General features: G+C 49.6%; 1 protein-coding gene across 3 annotated transcripts in view; it reads left to right on the top strand.

The window, feature by feature from the left end:
- MYH14 (myosin heavy chain 14) overlaps positions 1-15,719 on the top strand; it is a 102,956-nt gene extending 87,237 nt beyond the window's left edge. For all 3 annotated transcript variants that reach the window (XM_037991975.2, XM_037991972.2, XM_037991974.2), the window contains 4 exons: positions 6,237-6,445; positions 11,946-12,054; positions 14,242-14,414; positions 14,832-15,719. In XM_037991975.2, coding sequence (XP_037847903.1) covers positions 6,237-6,445; positions 11,946-12,054; positions 14,242-14,414; positions 14,832-14,982 — 642 coding nt within the window. In that variant the 3' untranslated portion in view covers positions 14,983-15,719. The remainder of the gene's footprint in view (positions 1-6,236; positions 6,446-11,945; positions 12,055-14,241; positions 14,415-14,831) is intronic.
- Positions 15,720-16,276: the final 557 nt, after the last annotated feature.

Genomic DNA, 16,276 nt, shown 5'->3' with positions numbered 1-16,276 from the left:
GAGGATTGCTTGAGCCCAGGAGTTTGAGACCAGCCTGAGCAACATAGTAAGACGCCATCTCTACAAAAAAATAAAATTAGCCGGGTGCCATGGCGCACGCCTGTGGCCCCAGCTACTCTGAGGGCTAAGATAGGAGGATTGCCTGGGCCCAGGAAGCAGAGGTTGTAGTGAGCCGAGATTGTGCCACTCCATTCCAACCTGGGCAACAGAGTAAGGGGCTTTCTCAAAAAAAAAAAAAAAAAGAAAGAAAAGAAACTGGAGCTTCTTCGAAAATGGCTGATTCCAGATCTGGAGCAGGCAATGAACAAGAGTAACCCAGAACATTTTGTGATACCCATTAGCGGGAAAGATAGTGTAGTTATGTCAAGAGCACGTAGACGTCAGTGCGAAGAGCCTCCCACTGGCCCAAAGTGGGGCAACTTCAGCTTCAATGAGGAAAATAACTGCGACTGATTTAATCCCTTGAAATCTGTTTAAATTCATGAGTTCACAGCAACTTTAAAAAAATATTAATTAGTTGCTGTGTTAGTTCCCTAGGACCACCATAACAAATTCCCACAAACAGTGGCTTAAAACAACAGGAATGTATTCTCTCTGTTTTTTGGTTTTTTTTTTTTTCTTTGAGATGGAGTCTCACTCTGTCACCCAGACTGGAGTGCAGTGGTGCGATCTCAGCTCACTGCAACCTCTGCCTCCCGGGTTCAAGTGATTCTCCTGCCTCAGCCTCCCGAGTAGCTGGGATTACAGGCATGCGCCACCATGCCCAGCTAATCTTCGTATTTTTCATAGAGTCGGGGTTTCATCATGTTGGCCAGGCTGGTCTCAAACTCCTGACCTCAAGTGATCCTCCTGTCTCGGCCTCCCAAAGTGCTGGGATTACAGGTGTGAGCCGCCATGCCCGGCCAGGAATGTATTCTCTTGTGGTCCTGGAGGCCAGAGGTCTGAAATCAAGGTGTCTTGGCTCCTCTTGTTCGTGCTCTATCCTGGCTTCCGGTGGGTGCTGGCAGTCCCTGGTGTTTCTTCATCTGTATATGCATCGCTGCAATCTCTGGTTCTAACTTTACAAGGCATTTTCCCGTCTTTGTGGCTCTGTCTCATCTCTCTCTCTTTTTTTTTTTTTTTTTGAGACGGAGTCTCGCTCTCGTCGCCCAGGCTGGAGTGCAATGGGCCAATCTCAGCCCACTGCAACCTTCGCCTTCCGGGTTCAAGCGATTCTCCCGCCTCAACCTCCCAAGTAGCTGGATCACAGGCACCCACCACCACGTCTGGCTAATTTTTTTTGTATTTTTTTAGTAGTGGCGGGGTTTCACCATGTTGGCCAGGCTGGTCTCAAACTCCTGACCTCAAGTGATTCACTGCTTCGACCTCCCAAAGTGCTGGGGTTACAGGTGTGAGCCACCATTGCCTGGCCCTCATCTCCTCTCAAAAGGACACCAGCCATACCAGATTTGAGGCCCACCCTAATCCAGTGTGACCTCACGTTAATCAATTACAACTGCAAAGATCTTATTTCCAACTAAGATCACATTCCGAGGTTCTGAGTGGACGTGAATTTTGCACGGGAGTCTATTCACCCTAGTGAGACTCCTTTGGAGGATACTTAGGGTACCATCTAGAAAAAACTTAAACCATTTCTCCTCTGCTCTCACACCACCACAATCATCAACACAGAAGACGACTTCGGTGACCCAGTGTAGGGAGTGGGGTTCTCCCCATCACCAAGCGAGCCATTGGTTCTGCCGCAGCCACCTGCAGGGTGTCCTCCAATTCCGTTCCAACAGTATCTACCGGGAGACACTGTCAGACCCCACAGATTGAGAGCTCAGTCCCCAAACCTGTGCCTGCCACCCACTGCCCCAGACACCAGTCTCAAGTCCAGGCCACCAGAACGTCTTCCTTCCCTCCCCTCCCCTCCCCTCCCCTCCCCTCCCTCCCCTCCCCTCCCCTTCCTTCCCTTCCCTTCCCTTCCCTTCTTCCTTCCCTTCCTTTCCCTTCTTCCTTCCCTTCCCTTCCCTTTTTCCTTCCCTTCCCTTTTTCCTTCCTTTCCCTTCCCTTTTTCCTTCCCTTCACTTCCCTTTTTCCTTCCCTTCCCTTCCCTTTTACTTTTGCTTCCCTTTTTCCTTCCCTTCCCTTCCCTTTTTCTTTCCCTTCCCTTCCCTTCTTCCTTCCCTTCCCTTCCCTTCTTCCTTCCCTCCCCTTCCCTTCTTCCATCCCTTCCTTTCCCTTCTTCCTTCCCTTCCCTTTCTTTTCCTTTTCTTTCCTTTTTTTGAGGTGAGGTCTTGTTCTGTCACATCCCAAGCTGGAGTGCAGTGGCGCAATCTCAGCTCACTGCAACCTCTGCCTCCCAGGTTCAAAGGCTTCTCCTGCCACAGCCTTCTGGGTTCAAGCAATTCCCTTGCCTCAGCCTCCCAAGTAGCTGGGATTGCAGGTGTGTGCCACCACAACCGGCTAATTTTGGGGGGATTTTTAATAGAGATGAGGTTGCACCATGTTGGCCAGGCTGGTCTCGAAATCCCAACCTTAAGCGATCCGCCTGCCTCAGCCTCCCAGCACGGGATTACAGATGTGAGCCACTGTGCCTGGCCCAGGCCACCAGAACCGCTAACCGACCAGCTTCAAGTTGGGGTTCCCATGATGCCCTCTGGGTTAATTTGCGGCTCACAGAACTCAGGGAAACACTTACCTTTACTGGTTTATTATAAAGAATATTACAAAGGATACAAATGAGGAGATGCACGGGGCAGGGTATGGGAGAGGGGCATGGAGCTTCTGTGCCCTCCTGGGAGTGCCACCTTCCAGGTACTGCACATGTTCAGCCTTCCAGAAGCTGCCCAGATCCTGTCCTCTTGGGCCTTTTATGGAGATGTCACAGGATAGGCGTGATTAACAACCATGTAGAAATGTGATTGGACAAAAAGGGTCCGATCTAAACCCAGCGAGGCCTGTCTGTTGAGATTCTTCCTGGCTTCTCTCTGCAGCCTTCCTTCCCCTCTGAAATGAGGGTCCTGTGGCCCACAGTCAGATTAGAGCGTCTGCCTTGTGCAGGTGAAAGAGGGGGCAGGAGGAAGTTAGAGAGAGCGGTTCTGTTTACTCTAAAAGGGCTATGAGAATTATGAGCAAGGAACCATGGACAGAACCCAACACACACACACACACACACACACAGTATACGCACACACACAGTATATACACACACACACACACACACAGTATATACACAAAGCAGTATCACAGGTACAAATTCCCTTGAAAATTCACAAATAAGGCCGGGCGCGGTGGCTCACACCTGTAATCCCAGCACTTTGGGAGGCCGAGGCGGGCAGATCACGAGGTCAGGAGTTCAAGATCAGCCTGACCAATATGGTGAACCCCTGTCTCTACTAGAAATACAAAAATTAGCCAGGCGTGGTGGCGGGCGACTGTAGTCCCAGCTACTCGGATGGGTGAAGCAGAAGAATCACCTGAACCCGGGAGGCAGAGCTTGCAGTGAGCCGAGATCACGCCACTGCACTCCAGCCTGGGTGACAGAGCAAGACTCCGTCTAAAAAAAGAAAAAAGAAAATTCACAAATAAGAGAGAAAGATTGGGTGCAGTGGCTCATGCCTGTAATCCCAGCACTTTGGGAAGCTGAAGCAGGTAGATTGCTTGAGGCCAAGAGTTGAAGACCAGCCAGGACGACAAAGTGAGACCCTGTCCCTACCAAAAACAACAACAACAACAAAATTATCAGGGCATCACGGTGTGTACCTAGAGCTCCAGCTAGTCAGGAGGCTGAGGCTGGAGAATCGCTTGAGCCCAGGAGTTTGATGCTACAATGAGCTACGATTGTGCCACTGCACTCCAGTTTGGACAAGAGTGACACCCTGTCTCAAAAAAAAAAAACAAAAAACAAAAAAGAAAGAAACAAACTATAAGTGTGTGCTACTATACCTAGCTAATTTTTAAATTTTGTGTAGGGAGACAGTTTTACCACATCATCCAAGCTGGTCTTGAGCTCCTAGGCTAAAAGCAATCCACCAAAAGTGCTGGGATTCCAGGCGTGACCCACTGTGTCCAGCTAAACGTAATTTCTTTTCTTTCTCTTTTTATTTCATATATAGTTTTTGTACAGATGGGGTCTCACTATGTTGGCTAGGCTGGTCTCAAACACCTGGGCTCAAGCAATCCTTCCACCTTGACCTCCCAAAGTGCTGAGATTACAGGCATGAGCCACCACACCTGGTCTTTTTTTTTTTTTTGAGATGGAGTCTTGCTCTGTCGCCCAGGTTGGACTGCAGTGGCATGATCTCGGCTCACTGCAAGCTCTGCCTCCCAGGTTCACGCCATTCTCCTGCCTCAGCCTCCCGAGTAGCTGGGACTACAGGCGCCCGCCACCTCGCCCAGCTAACTTGTTGTATTTTTAGTAGAGACGGGGTTTCACTGTGTTAGCTAGGATGGTCTCGATCTCCTGACCTCATGATCCACCTGCCTTGGCCTCCCAAAGTGCTGGGATTACAGGCATTAGCCACAGCGCCCGGCCACACCTGCTCTGCGAAAGGGCTTCTGGAAGGGCAAAGTTCTATTTCTTGACCAAGGTGCTACTGACAGTCATATTTCCCTTTTGTTAACTCATGACGCCTGTGTGGGATGACACCCGCACGCATCCACGTTCAGAGATAGGAAGCAGCAGGGGCATGGGGCTGAAAGGGTTCCCATCTCCAGCTGCTGGAATAATCAGGAACACCCCCATAATGTTCTTGGTTGAGAATTACTGTGCTAATAAAACTAGCAGAATATTTATTACTGATTTTTTTAATTTGATTCATGTTTGGCTCTCTGTATCACCATTTTATTTCACAATAAAAAGTTTGAGGCCAGGCATGGTGGCTCACACCTGTAATCCCAGCACTTTGGGAGGCCGAGGTGGGTGGATCCCTTGAGGTCAGGAGTTCAAGACCAGCCTGGCCAACATGGCGAAACCCCGTCTTTACAAAAAATACAAAAATTAGCCAGGTGTGGTGGCAGGCGCCTGTAATTCCAGCTACTCAGGAGGCTGAGGCAGGAGAATCGCTTGAACCTGGGAGGCGGAGGTTGCAGTGAGCTGAGATCATGCCACTGTACTCCGGCCTGGGCTACAGAGCAAGACATGATCTCTAAATAAATAAAATAATAAAATAAAATAAAATTAGCAGGGATGATAGTGTATGCCTGTGGTCTTAGCTACTCAGGAGGCTGAAGTGGGAGGATCACTTAAGCTTGGGAGGTTGAGACTGCAGTGAGCTGAGATTGTGCCACTGCACTCCAGCCTGGGCAACAGAGCAAGACATGATCTCTAAATAAATAAAATAAAATAAAATTAGCAGAGGTGATGGTGTATGCCTGTGATCTCAGCTACTCAGGAGGCTGAAGTGGGAGGATCACTTAAGCTTGGGAGGTTGAGGGTGCAGTGAGCTGGGATTTTACCAGCTGGGCAACAGCTGAGCTCCAGCCTGAGCAACAGAGCAAAACTCTGTCTCAAAAAAACACTTTTTTTAATTAAAAAAAAAACAACGCAAAGGAGAATATGCTAATTACCCAGTCATTGTGTCCCTGCGAGGGTGAAATAAAGTATGAATCAGACTGAGTCTGACTCATTTCCATGGCTCCAGCGAAAGGCCTCGCTCGGAGTACAAGCTGAATAAATAAACGGGAACTATTATTAGGGGTGTGCTTACACATTTTCCACGTAGCAGCTACTGTTTATGAGGTCGTGTTTCTCAAAATCCTCCTGCGTATCCCTCCCATCTCAATCACCTGAGATGCCTGTTATAAATGCAGATTCCCGGACTCCTCTTTGGTCTTGCTGAGTCAGAGTCTCTGAAGAGTGAGACCCAGATGTCCTGCATTTTTTTCACCAGCTCCCCCAGAAGATCCTGGTGCAAATAGAAGTGTGATAACTCTCGGAATAGACTCATTCACAGTCAGAAGTAGAATTTATGACATTTAAACAAGTTTGTGATGATCTCATGGACTTACTAAAGTAAGCAGAAAACCATCCACAATGTTAAAACCCAGGGCTGGCAGTGCTGTGGGTGATAAGTCAATAAACTATTGATAAAAATGCAAGCGAACATTTGTTGAGGATTTAGTATGTTTCAGGCTCTGTGCGATGCATGTAACAATCGTCGGTGCGCTTCATTCTTGGAGGTGCCTGGATTTACCGACCACCTTCCCTGTGAGATTCCACCATGGCATCCTTCCTTCCCCTCCCGCTACAGGTAGAGTCACTGACCACAGAGCTGTCAGCTGAGCGCAGTTTCTCAGCCAAGGCAGAGAGCGGGCGGCAGCAGCTGGAACGGCAGATCCAGGAGCTACGGGGACGCCTGGGTGAGGAGGATGCTGGGGCCCGAGCCCGCCACAAGATGACCATTGCTGCCCTTGAGTCTAAGTTGGCCCAGGCTGAGGAGCAGCTAGAGCAAGAGACCAGGTAGGTGAGAGCGGAGGCCACGGGAGAAAGGTGACCTCCACATTCTGATGAGTGAGAGGAAGGAGGCTGTGTTACAGACACCTAGTTTGAAACATCCAAAAGACATCATCATAGCAATGACTGCTGGCCTGGCATGGTGGCTTACGCCTGTAATCCTAGCACTTTGGGAGGCAGAAGCGGGAGGATCCCTTGAGGCCAGGAGTTTTAAGATCAGTCTGGGCAACATAGCAAGACCTCATCTCTTAAAAAAAAAAAAAAAAAAAAAGCCAGGTGTGTTAGCGCGTGCCTGTAGTCCCAGCTGCTCAAAAACCTGAGATAAGAAGATGGCTTAAGCCCAGGAGTACGAGGCTGTAGTGAGCTATGATCACAACACTGCGGTCCAACTCCAGCCTAAGTAACAGCGCAAGACCTTGTCTCTACAACAAACAAACAAACAGCCAGGCACAGTGGCTCATGCCTGTAATCCCAGCATTTTGGGAGGCCGAGGCAGGCAGATCATTTGAAAGCAGGAGTTTGAGACCAGCCTAGCCAACATAGTGAAACCCCATCTCTACCAAAAAATACCAAAATTAGCCAGGTGTGGTGGCTCATGCCTGTAATCCCAGCTACTGGGGAGGCTGAGGCAAAAGTGTTATTTGAACTCAGGAGATGGAGGTTGCAGTGAGCCGAGATTGCGCCACTGCTCTCCAGCCTGGGTGACAGAGCCAGACTCCATTAAAAAAAAAAAAAAAAAAAAGGAAAAGAAAAAGATGCCAGGCACGGTGGCTCATGCCTGTAATCCTAGCACGTTGGGAGGCTGAGGCGGGCAGATCACCTGAGGTCAGGAGTTTGAGACCAGCCTGACCAACATGGAGAAACCCTGTCTCTACTAAAAATACAAAAAATTAGCTGGGCATGGTGGCGCATGTCTGTAATCCCAGCTACTCGGGAGGCTGAGGCAGGAGAATCACTTGAACCCAGGAGGCAGAGGTTGTGGTGAGCCAAGATCACGCCATTGCACTCCAGCCTGGTAACAAGAGTGAAACTCCATCTCAAAAAAGGAAAAAAAAAAAAAAAGAAAAGAAAAGAAAAAGAGGCCGGGCGCAGTGGCTCATGCCTGTAATCCCAGCACTTTGGGAGGCTGAGGCAGGCAGATCACGAGGTCAGGAGATCAAGACGATCCTGGCTAACACGGTGAAACCCCATCTCTACTAAAAATACAAAAAATTAGCAGGGCGTGGTGGCGGGCTCCTGTAGTCTCAGCTACTTGGGAGGCTGAGGCAGGAGAATGGCATGAACCCAGGAGGCGGAGCTTGCAGTGAGCCAAGATTGCACCACTGCACTCCAGCCTGGGTTCAAAAAAAGAAAAAAAAGAAAAGGAAAGGAAGAAAAAAAAAGTGTGTAAATGTATGTAAATATTTAAATGATTGCTGATTTTCTGTATCATTTAGGATGCTTTGGGCTACAAGTAACTGCAGTCTCACTAAGAGTATTATTTACATAATAATGTGTCAGTTAGCTATAGCTGAATTACAAACCACTCTGAAACTTAGTGGCTAAAAACAACCACCATTTAGTTTTGCTCATGAGTCTTTGGCTAGTGAGTTCTGCTGCTCTGGGCTTGGTGGACTTCACTCATGCATCTGCTCAGTTGAGGCTCAGCTAGATGGATTTGCTAATCTTGGCTGGGCTTTCTTTTTTTTTACTTTCTTATTTTCAAGAACAGCATGAGTGGTATTGGCTGGGCTTGTGTAACTCTAAGGCCTTGCCTAGGATAACTAAGCTAACTTGTCTCTGCTTTATGTGGCCTCTCATCCTCCAGGAACTAGCCCAGGGTTGTTCATATGACAGAGTAAAGGTTCTAAGAGCAAGGGAAAGTGCTAAAGACTCCTTGAGGCCCGCACTTGGAACTGGTACTGTGTCACTTCTGCTATATCCTACTAACCAAAGCAAGTCACTCAGCCCTCTCAGATTCAAAGGAAAGGGGAAATAGATGTGACTGTTTGATAGGAGCAGCTGCAAATTCATATTGCCAAGGGTATAGATACAGGAAGGGGTGAGAACTGGGACCATCTGTTCTATCAGTCTAGCACAATGAGGAATGTCTCTTTTTCACGTGATAAGAAGTCTAGAGCTAGGCAGCCAAAAAATGGTAGGGCTCTGGATCAACATCTGTGTTGTTTTTTAGTCTTTTCCTCATGGTCACAAAATGGCTGCAATTGCACCAAGCACCACACCCATAGACATCCATGTTCAGAGACAGGAAGCAGCAATAGTACGGGGCTAAAAGGGTTTCCATCTCCAGTTGCTGGAACGACCAAGAATATTCCCATAACATTCCTAGTTGAGAATTGCTGTGCTAATAAAACTAACAGAATATTTATTACTAAGCCTAATACCTTTCACTCTTCCAATACAATAGATTTTTCTATTGCTCAATACTATTCAGCAACAATAATTACAACAATACTAATAGTTTCCATTTATTGAGGATTTACTATATATCAGGTGCTGGACTACCTGTATATACCTGTATGATATCACATAATCCTTGTGAGAGAAGGACCATTGTTATCCTATTTTACATGTAGAAAAACAGTCTGAGATGGGCTATAAATGTAGGATGCTTGACTTGCTATTCGTCATCTGTACATTATCTCATGGCGAGGAATGTTATATATCAAATTCATATAAGGTTCCCTTTTGTATTTATTCATTCATTCAACAAACAAATATTAAGAGTATACTGCTGGGGCCAGGCATGGTGGCTCAGGCCTGTAATCCCAGCACTTTGGGAGGCCAAGATGGGCAGATCACTGGAGGTCAGGAATTCAAGACCAATCTAGCTGATATGATGAAACCCCATATCTACCAAAAATACAAAAATTAGCCGGGAGTGGTGGTGGACACCTGTAATCCCAGCTACTCAGGAGGCTGAGGTAGGAGAATCACTTGAACCTGGGAAATGGAGGTTGCAGTGAGCCAAGATCACACCACTGCACTCTAGCCTGGGCAACAGAGCAAGACTCCGACTCAGAAAAAAAGAGGAGTGTACTGTTGACCTTCCCATGTTCTGGTCACTGAAAAAATTATGAACAATTAGACATACCATGGAAGTATATCTAATTACCTCCATGTCTAATACCATGTCTGGTGGGACTCCCCAAGGTGAAAGACTCATGAGCTGGACATGGCAATGAAGGTCTATAAACTAGAAGGGCTGAAGGGACCTAGATGAAGAAGAAGCTGGAATGCCCTGAGATGTAGTGGTTTGGGAAGAATTTCTAGAGGAGGAAGCACTTGAACTGGAGCTGACAAGAATGGGATTTCCAGGGCGTGGAGTCCCAAGTCAGCTGGCAGCTTTGCGGGAAAGTGTGGGAGACATCAGGGCATTTGGAGGAATGTGATTGGTTCTGAGAGTCTGGGACCCGGGAGAGGGATCAGGGAGTCAGGGAGGTCAATGAGGCTTGAAGCACACAGAGCCTTGAATACTGGGCCAAGGAACTCTGTTGTGTGGGCAGTGGGGAGCTCTGGGGGCCATGGGGAGGGAGCCATGGGAGGGCTGTGGGCTGGGGAGGGACACGGCCAGCTCTAGGTGTAAAAAGACCTCTCTGGGGTTACGGTGGGAATGGATCAGAGGAGAGAGACTGGAAGCTGGGAGGTTAGGAAGGAGTCTGCAGTGATGGTCCAAGCAGAACAAGATGAGGCCTGAGCTGGGGCTGGGGCTGTGAAGATGAACAGGAGAGGATGAAGAAGAGAAAGCAGGGGGCAGAAGGAATGAAGCTGAGGCTATGGGTGGCGGCAGGGGAAGAAGACACTGTTTGGAGCTAAGGCCTGGTGACTAAGGAAATACTGGGTTTTGGGGGAAAGATGCTAAATTCGTTGTGGAACATGATGAGAATGAGAGGCCTCAGGGACAGGCAGAAGGAAACGGCCCCAGAGGTTCATGAGAGAAGTGGTTCTCAGTCCACAGGGTTACCCAGGGGACCCAGGGCTCATGGGAACTGTAGTTTGAGGTCTATGAGGACCCCTGCTCCATTATACAAATGAGGAAACCGAGGTTCCGAGGGAGTAGAAGAGTTGCTTGAAGTCACCCTGCACCAAGTGTAATGGCTCATGCCTGTAATCCCCGCACTTTGGGAGGCTGAGGCAGGAAGATCACTTGAACCCAGGAGTTCAAGACCAGCCTGGGCAACATGACGAGACCCCATCTCTACAAAAATAAAAATTAAAAATTAGCCCAGCATGATGGCACACCTGCAGTCCTAGCTACTCAGGACACTGAGGTGGGAGGATCTCTTGAGCCCAGCACATTGAGGCTGCAATGAGCCGTGATCACACCATTGCACTCCTGTCCAGTCAACACAGCAAGGCCCTTTCTCAGAAAAATAATAAAGTCACCCTGGGAGCAAAGAAAGACTAGATGATTCTTTTTTTTTTTTTTTTTTTTTTTTGAGACGGAGTCTCGCTCTGCCGCCCAGGCTGGAGTGCAGTGGCCGGATCTCAGCTCACTGCAAGCTCCGCCTCCCGGGTTCACGCCATTCTCCGGCCGCAGCCTCCCGAGTAGCTGGGACTACAGGCGCCCACCACCTCGCCCGGCTATTTTTTTGCGTTTTTTAGTAGAGACGGGGTTTCACCGTGTTAGCCAGGATGGTCTCGATCTCCTGACCTCGTGATCCACCCGTCTCGGCCTCCCAAAGTGCTAGGATTACAGGCTTGAGCCACCGCGCGCCCGGCCCCGACTAGATGATTCTTAGCTGAAGAAGTCTCTCTCCTTGCATCCTTTTCCACTGCTTAGTGCCTTGCCACTCGCCCCCAGCCCTGTGCCTTCCTCTCAGCACACCTGGGGCTGTTGTATCCAGTGTGGCTGTCAAGCAATACCGATTGCTAGCGGTCCTATCCCATGGACTTCACTGCAGATGTGATGGTCCATGCAGGAGAGGACAGGTGTAGGGGAAAAAGAGTGTTCCCTCCCGCTCTGAAGATTCAAGTCTGCTGAAATAAACTGACGATAAATAGATTAACAAAATAAAAGGCATACAAATATATTAATGTGCATGAACACAGGAGCCATATAAAATGTAAGACTTTTTATACAGGGCCAGATGGTTGAGGCTTAAGTATCCTCTTTATAGGGGAGAGGGACAAAAAAGGGTGTATTCAATTGTGAGAGATAGTAAATGATTTTCAGAGGAAAATGAACGGGCCCAAAGAGTAAACTAGTTTGTAAATGATTCTCTTTGGAAACTGAACGGGACCAAGCATATACTTATTATAAATCACAGTATCATAGGAAACAGGTATGTGAGGTGTCCTAGTAGAAGCCAGGGACACGAATGCCGAGGAGAAGGGAGCCTGCATGTCAGTGTTTGGCCTCAGTAAACTGTGGGAACCAGTTAGGGGTTAGCAAAGAGGGAAGAAGCCAATCCAAGAACAAGATGACAGCCACTGCATGAGTCTATGGGGACAACATCCTAAGTTGAGCCCCTCTACTGAGACGACTCCTCATCCCTCTCTTCAGAGAGCGCATCCTCTCTGGAAAACTGGTGCGCAGAGCTGAGAAGCGGCTTAAAGAGGTGGTGCTCCAGGTGGAGGAGGAGCGAAGGGTGGCTGACCAGCTCCGGGACCAGGTAAGCAGCTGACATCATTAAGGAGTAGTGGAGAGTGTGACCACTGACTGAGAGATTGCACAGGCCATCTCCAGAGGCAATGAGCTCCCATCACAAGAAGCAACTTGCAGGTGCTGGACTGGAACTGAATACAGATACCATCCTGGCACGTGGCACATCAGCAGAGGGTTGGAATCAGTGAGTTGGCAATTTATAAATGCTGGCATCTAGAAAGGGCCCTGTAGGGAGCTGAGGCAGCCAGGTCAAGGGAAGAAGTGAAACTCTGCCCAGAAGCTAGACCAGTACTAAAATAATGAAAGATAATGTTTATTGAGTGCATTCTATGTACCAAGCACTGTGCTAAAGGCATAACATTTAGTGTGTTTAATTCTTATCAGAATGCTAGAAGGAAGGTGCTATTATTTATACTCTTATTTATGTGAGGAAACTGAGGTACAGTAAGGTGAAGTAACTTGCTCAAAATTATTTAGCTGGTAAGAGGTGGGGTCGCTAGTCAAACCTCAGTACTCTAGCCCCAGAGTATGTGTTCTTGATTATTTACTGAGCAGTTACTGTGTCACAAGCAACTGCTTTTTAAAAAATACACGGCCGGGCACGGTGGCTCACACCTGTAATCCCAGCACTTTGGAAGGTTGAGGCGGGCAGATCACAAGGTCAGGAGATCAAGACCATCCTGGTTAACACAGTGAAACCCCATCTCTACTAAAAATACAAAATATTAGCCGGGCGTGGTGGCAGGCGCCTGTAGTCCCAGCTACTCAGGAGGCTGAGGCAGGAGAATGGCGTGAACCTGGGAGACAGAGCTTTGCAGTAAGCCGAGATCGTGCCACTGCACTCCAGCGTGGGTGACAGAGCGAGACTCCATCTCAAAAATAAAAATAAAAATAAAAAATACACATTTGCATTTCCTCACCAGTTCCATTTCACAGATGAAGAAGCTGAAACTTTAAGAGGATATATTTTGCATCAGAGTCACAGAGATAGAGCCTGGATCAGATCCCAGGTCTGTCTGGACAGAGTCCCTCTGCCCTTAAAAGCTCAGCTGTGCTTTATTTACCATTCATTCCACAAACAATTACTGAGCACCTGCTATGTGCCAGATACTGTGGTAGGCATTAGGGATATGGATGTGAACAAAACAGAGGAAGTCCCTGCCCTCATGGAGCTTACATTTTCAGCATAGGATGAGACACAATAAACCTGTAAACCAGCAGATAATTACAGATTGTGACAAGGACTGTGAAGAAAAAAAGTGAAGAGAGAAGAAGACACAGAGGACTGGTGAATCCTCTTCAGGTTGGGAGATCAGGAAGAACTCTCTGAGAAGGTGACATTTAAATTGATACCTGAAGAGTGAAGAAGAGCCAGTCAGAGGGAACAGCAAGTATAAAGGCCTTGAAGTACAGAAATAAGTTTGGTGAGTTCAGAACAAAAAGCAGACCAGTATGGTCTAGATAAACATCTGTTGTTATTTTAGTCCTGGTCTAGCTTCTTGGTAGAGTTTAACTGCTTCCCTCCCTTTGGCTGCCTCACCTCCCTACAAGGGCCCTTCATAGATGCCAGAATTTATGAATTGCAAAGTCATTGATTCCAACCCTCTGTTGATGTGCCAAGTGCCAGGATGGTATCTGCACTCACTTCCAGTCCAGCACCTGCAAGTTGCTTCTTGTGATGGGAGCTCATTGACACCAGAAAATGTGGGGTAGGAGGGTTGAATGATAAGAAATGAGGTCAGATCATGTACGTTCCCTCCCTGAAGACAGAGGTGGTAGGGTCTGGGGAGGATCTCAGTGAAGTTGGTCTGGTCAGTGGGTTTATGGGAAGAGAGAACTGGACCAAAAAGAGACCCTGTGGGGCCTGGAGTGCAAGGCTGAGGGGCTGGAACCTTGTCCCAGGGGTACTAGGGAGCCATGAAAGGATTGTGAGCAGGAGGGTCTGGGTCAGCTCTGGGTATAGGAAGACCTTTCTGAGGTCATGTAGAAGAAAACCTGGAGGGGAGAGACTGGAGGTCAGGGTAGAGGCTGGCATGAGGGATTTAGGGGAAACGAACAAGGCCTGAACAGAGAGCAGAGGATGGGGCAGAGAGAGTCAGGGGGCAGTAGGGATGGGGCAGTAGTGGGCTGTTGGGGAGGGAGGGAGTGATGACAGTACCTGGAGATATAACCCGGTCCTCCTGCTCCCACCAAGCTGGAGAAGGGAAACCTTCGAGTAAAGCAGCTGAAACGGCAGCTGGAGGAGGCCGAGGAAGAGGCATCCCGGGCTCAGGCCGGCCGCCGGAGGCTGCAGCGTGAGCTGGAGGATGTCACAGAGTCGGCCGAGTCCATGAACCGTGAAGTGACCACACTGAGGAACCGGCTTCGGTATGGTCATCCCACGTGTAGGCCTGACGGGTGGGCAGCACCCTCACTCCACAAACCCCAGGGACACGAGGCTTTGCCAGGGGCAACAGGAGGGGAAAATGGGATCCATGGGGGCGTGGGGCTGTGGGAACAGCGGCTGTGTTGCGGGAGAGCCAGATCCAGGTAACTTCTTTCTTCCCACACGCGTTTCTCCCTGTCTCATCTCTGTGCCCTCCTTTCCCACTGCGTACCACTGCCTTTCTCTCCTTTCCTCCTCCGTGTCTCCTTCATCTCTCTCTGCCCCCCATTGCTTCTGCCCGTCTCCCTCCATTTCTCTTGATCTCATCTCTCTCTTCTCCCTTATTTGTTCTCTCTTTCTCTCTCTTCCCCTCCCTTCCCCTCATTTCATCTCTGTGTCCTGGTCTCTCCTCTCCACAGACGCGGCCCCCTCACCTTCACCACCCGTACGGTGCGGCAGGTCTTCCGACTAGAGGAGGGCGTGGCATCCGACGAGGAGACAGAGGAAGCAGAGCCTGGGTCTGGGCCATCCCCGGAGCCTGAGGGGTCCCCACCAGCCCACCCCCAGTGACCCTACCCTGTCCCCAGATGCACTAACAGATGGGGCCCAGCCCCCTTCCTCCCTGGACCCCACGGGCCCCTGTCCCAGGAACCCCGCCCTCTGACTTCCTGCCCTTTGGAAATGGTGCCGCACTCTGACGTTTATCAGACCCCACCTGGGTCCCCTGCCACCTCCCATCAAAGGATGACCCCTAAACACAGAGGAGCGCGGCAGGCAGGGAGGCAAGGACTGGAGCTACCTTGCTTGGGGGGAGACTGGGTGCAGTTGGCCAGCTGTGTTCCCGTCAGCTCCCTGTCCTCCTTTCTTCCCTCGTTATTGATCTGTAGATATTAGGAAGGGGGTAACACAGCTCCTCCACCGTCCTCAGCCAGTACAGCCCATTCCCTCTGCTGCTTTCTCTCTCTCTCTCTCCCTCCCTCCCCTCTCGCCGTCTTTCTTGGCTTCTCTGAGGGTCTCTCTGTGCATCTTTTTAGGAGTCCCGCTCCCACTCTGTCTCTGCATAGCCACTCTCCTTCCTCCATTTCTGCGTCTGAACTCCTGAGTGGCCGAAACCCCAGGCCTCCACCAGCCTTGAACCCTTGCAAAGGGGCAGGACAAGGGGACTTCTCTCACTCCTGCTGCTGCCCATGCTCCGCCCTCCCTTCTGGTTGCTCTGAGGGTTTGGAGCCTCCCTCTGGGACTGAAGGAGTGTCCGTTATCCTCCCAGCCTCCAGGCTCTGGCAGAAATAAACTCCAACCCAACTGGACCGTCTGTGTGGCTGTGTGTGTTCCCGCAGGGGGTCTCTGATGGGGCAGGATGGGCACAGGCTGCTTCAGCCTGCTGGGGCAGCAGGTCAGGCAGCCTGCTGGTTCAGATCACAGCTGCGTGGGTTTACAGGGGCCTCCTGTGGATCAGGCGCTTCTTAACGCCTTTCCTCCTCACCCCAGTGTATAATGGAAATATTCCGTCCACTATACAGATGAGGGAACAGTCTCAGAGCAGCAGCGTCCCTCACTCCACGCCCCCAGTGAGTGCTAGAACGGGTGTTGCACTCAGGCCAACTCAAGTGTTTGCAAAATAAATGACAGGCCTGCTGCAGTGGCTCATGCGTGTGATCCCAGTGCTTCGGGAGGCTGAGGTGGGAGGATCACTTGAGCCCGGGGGGTGGAGGCTGCAGCGAACTATGATTGCACCACCGCAGTGTAGCGTGGGTGAGAATGAGATCCTATCTCAAAAGCAAAACAAAAACGCAGCTGTGGTGGTTTGTGCTGGGCGCTGTGCTAAGCACAGTTTATCTTAACCCTTAGCACAGCACTACAGGTA

The sequence above is a fragment of the Chlorocebus sabaeus genome, chromosome 6, assembly GCF_047675955.1.
Source record: "Chlorocebus sabaeus isolate Y175 chromosome 6, mChlSab1.0.hap1, whole genome shotgun sequence".
Lineage (NCBI taxonomy): Eukaryota > Metazoa > Chordata > Mammalia > Primates > Cercopithecidae > Chlorocebus > Chlorocebus sabaeus.
This window is presented reverse-complemented; position numbering and strand designations above follow the sequence as displayed.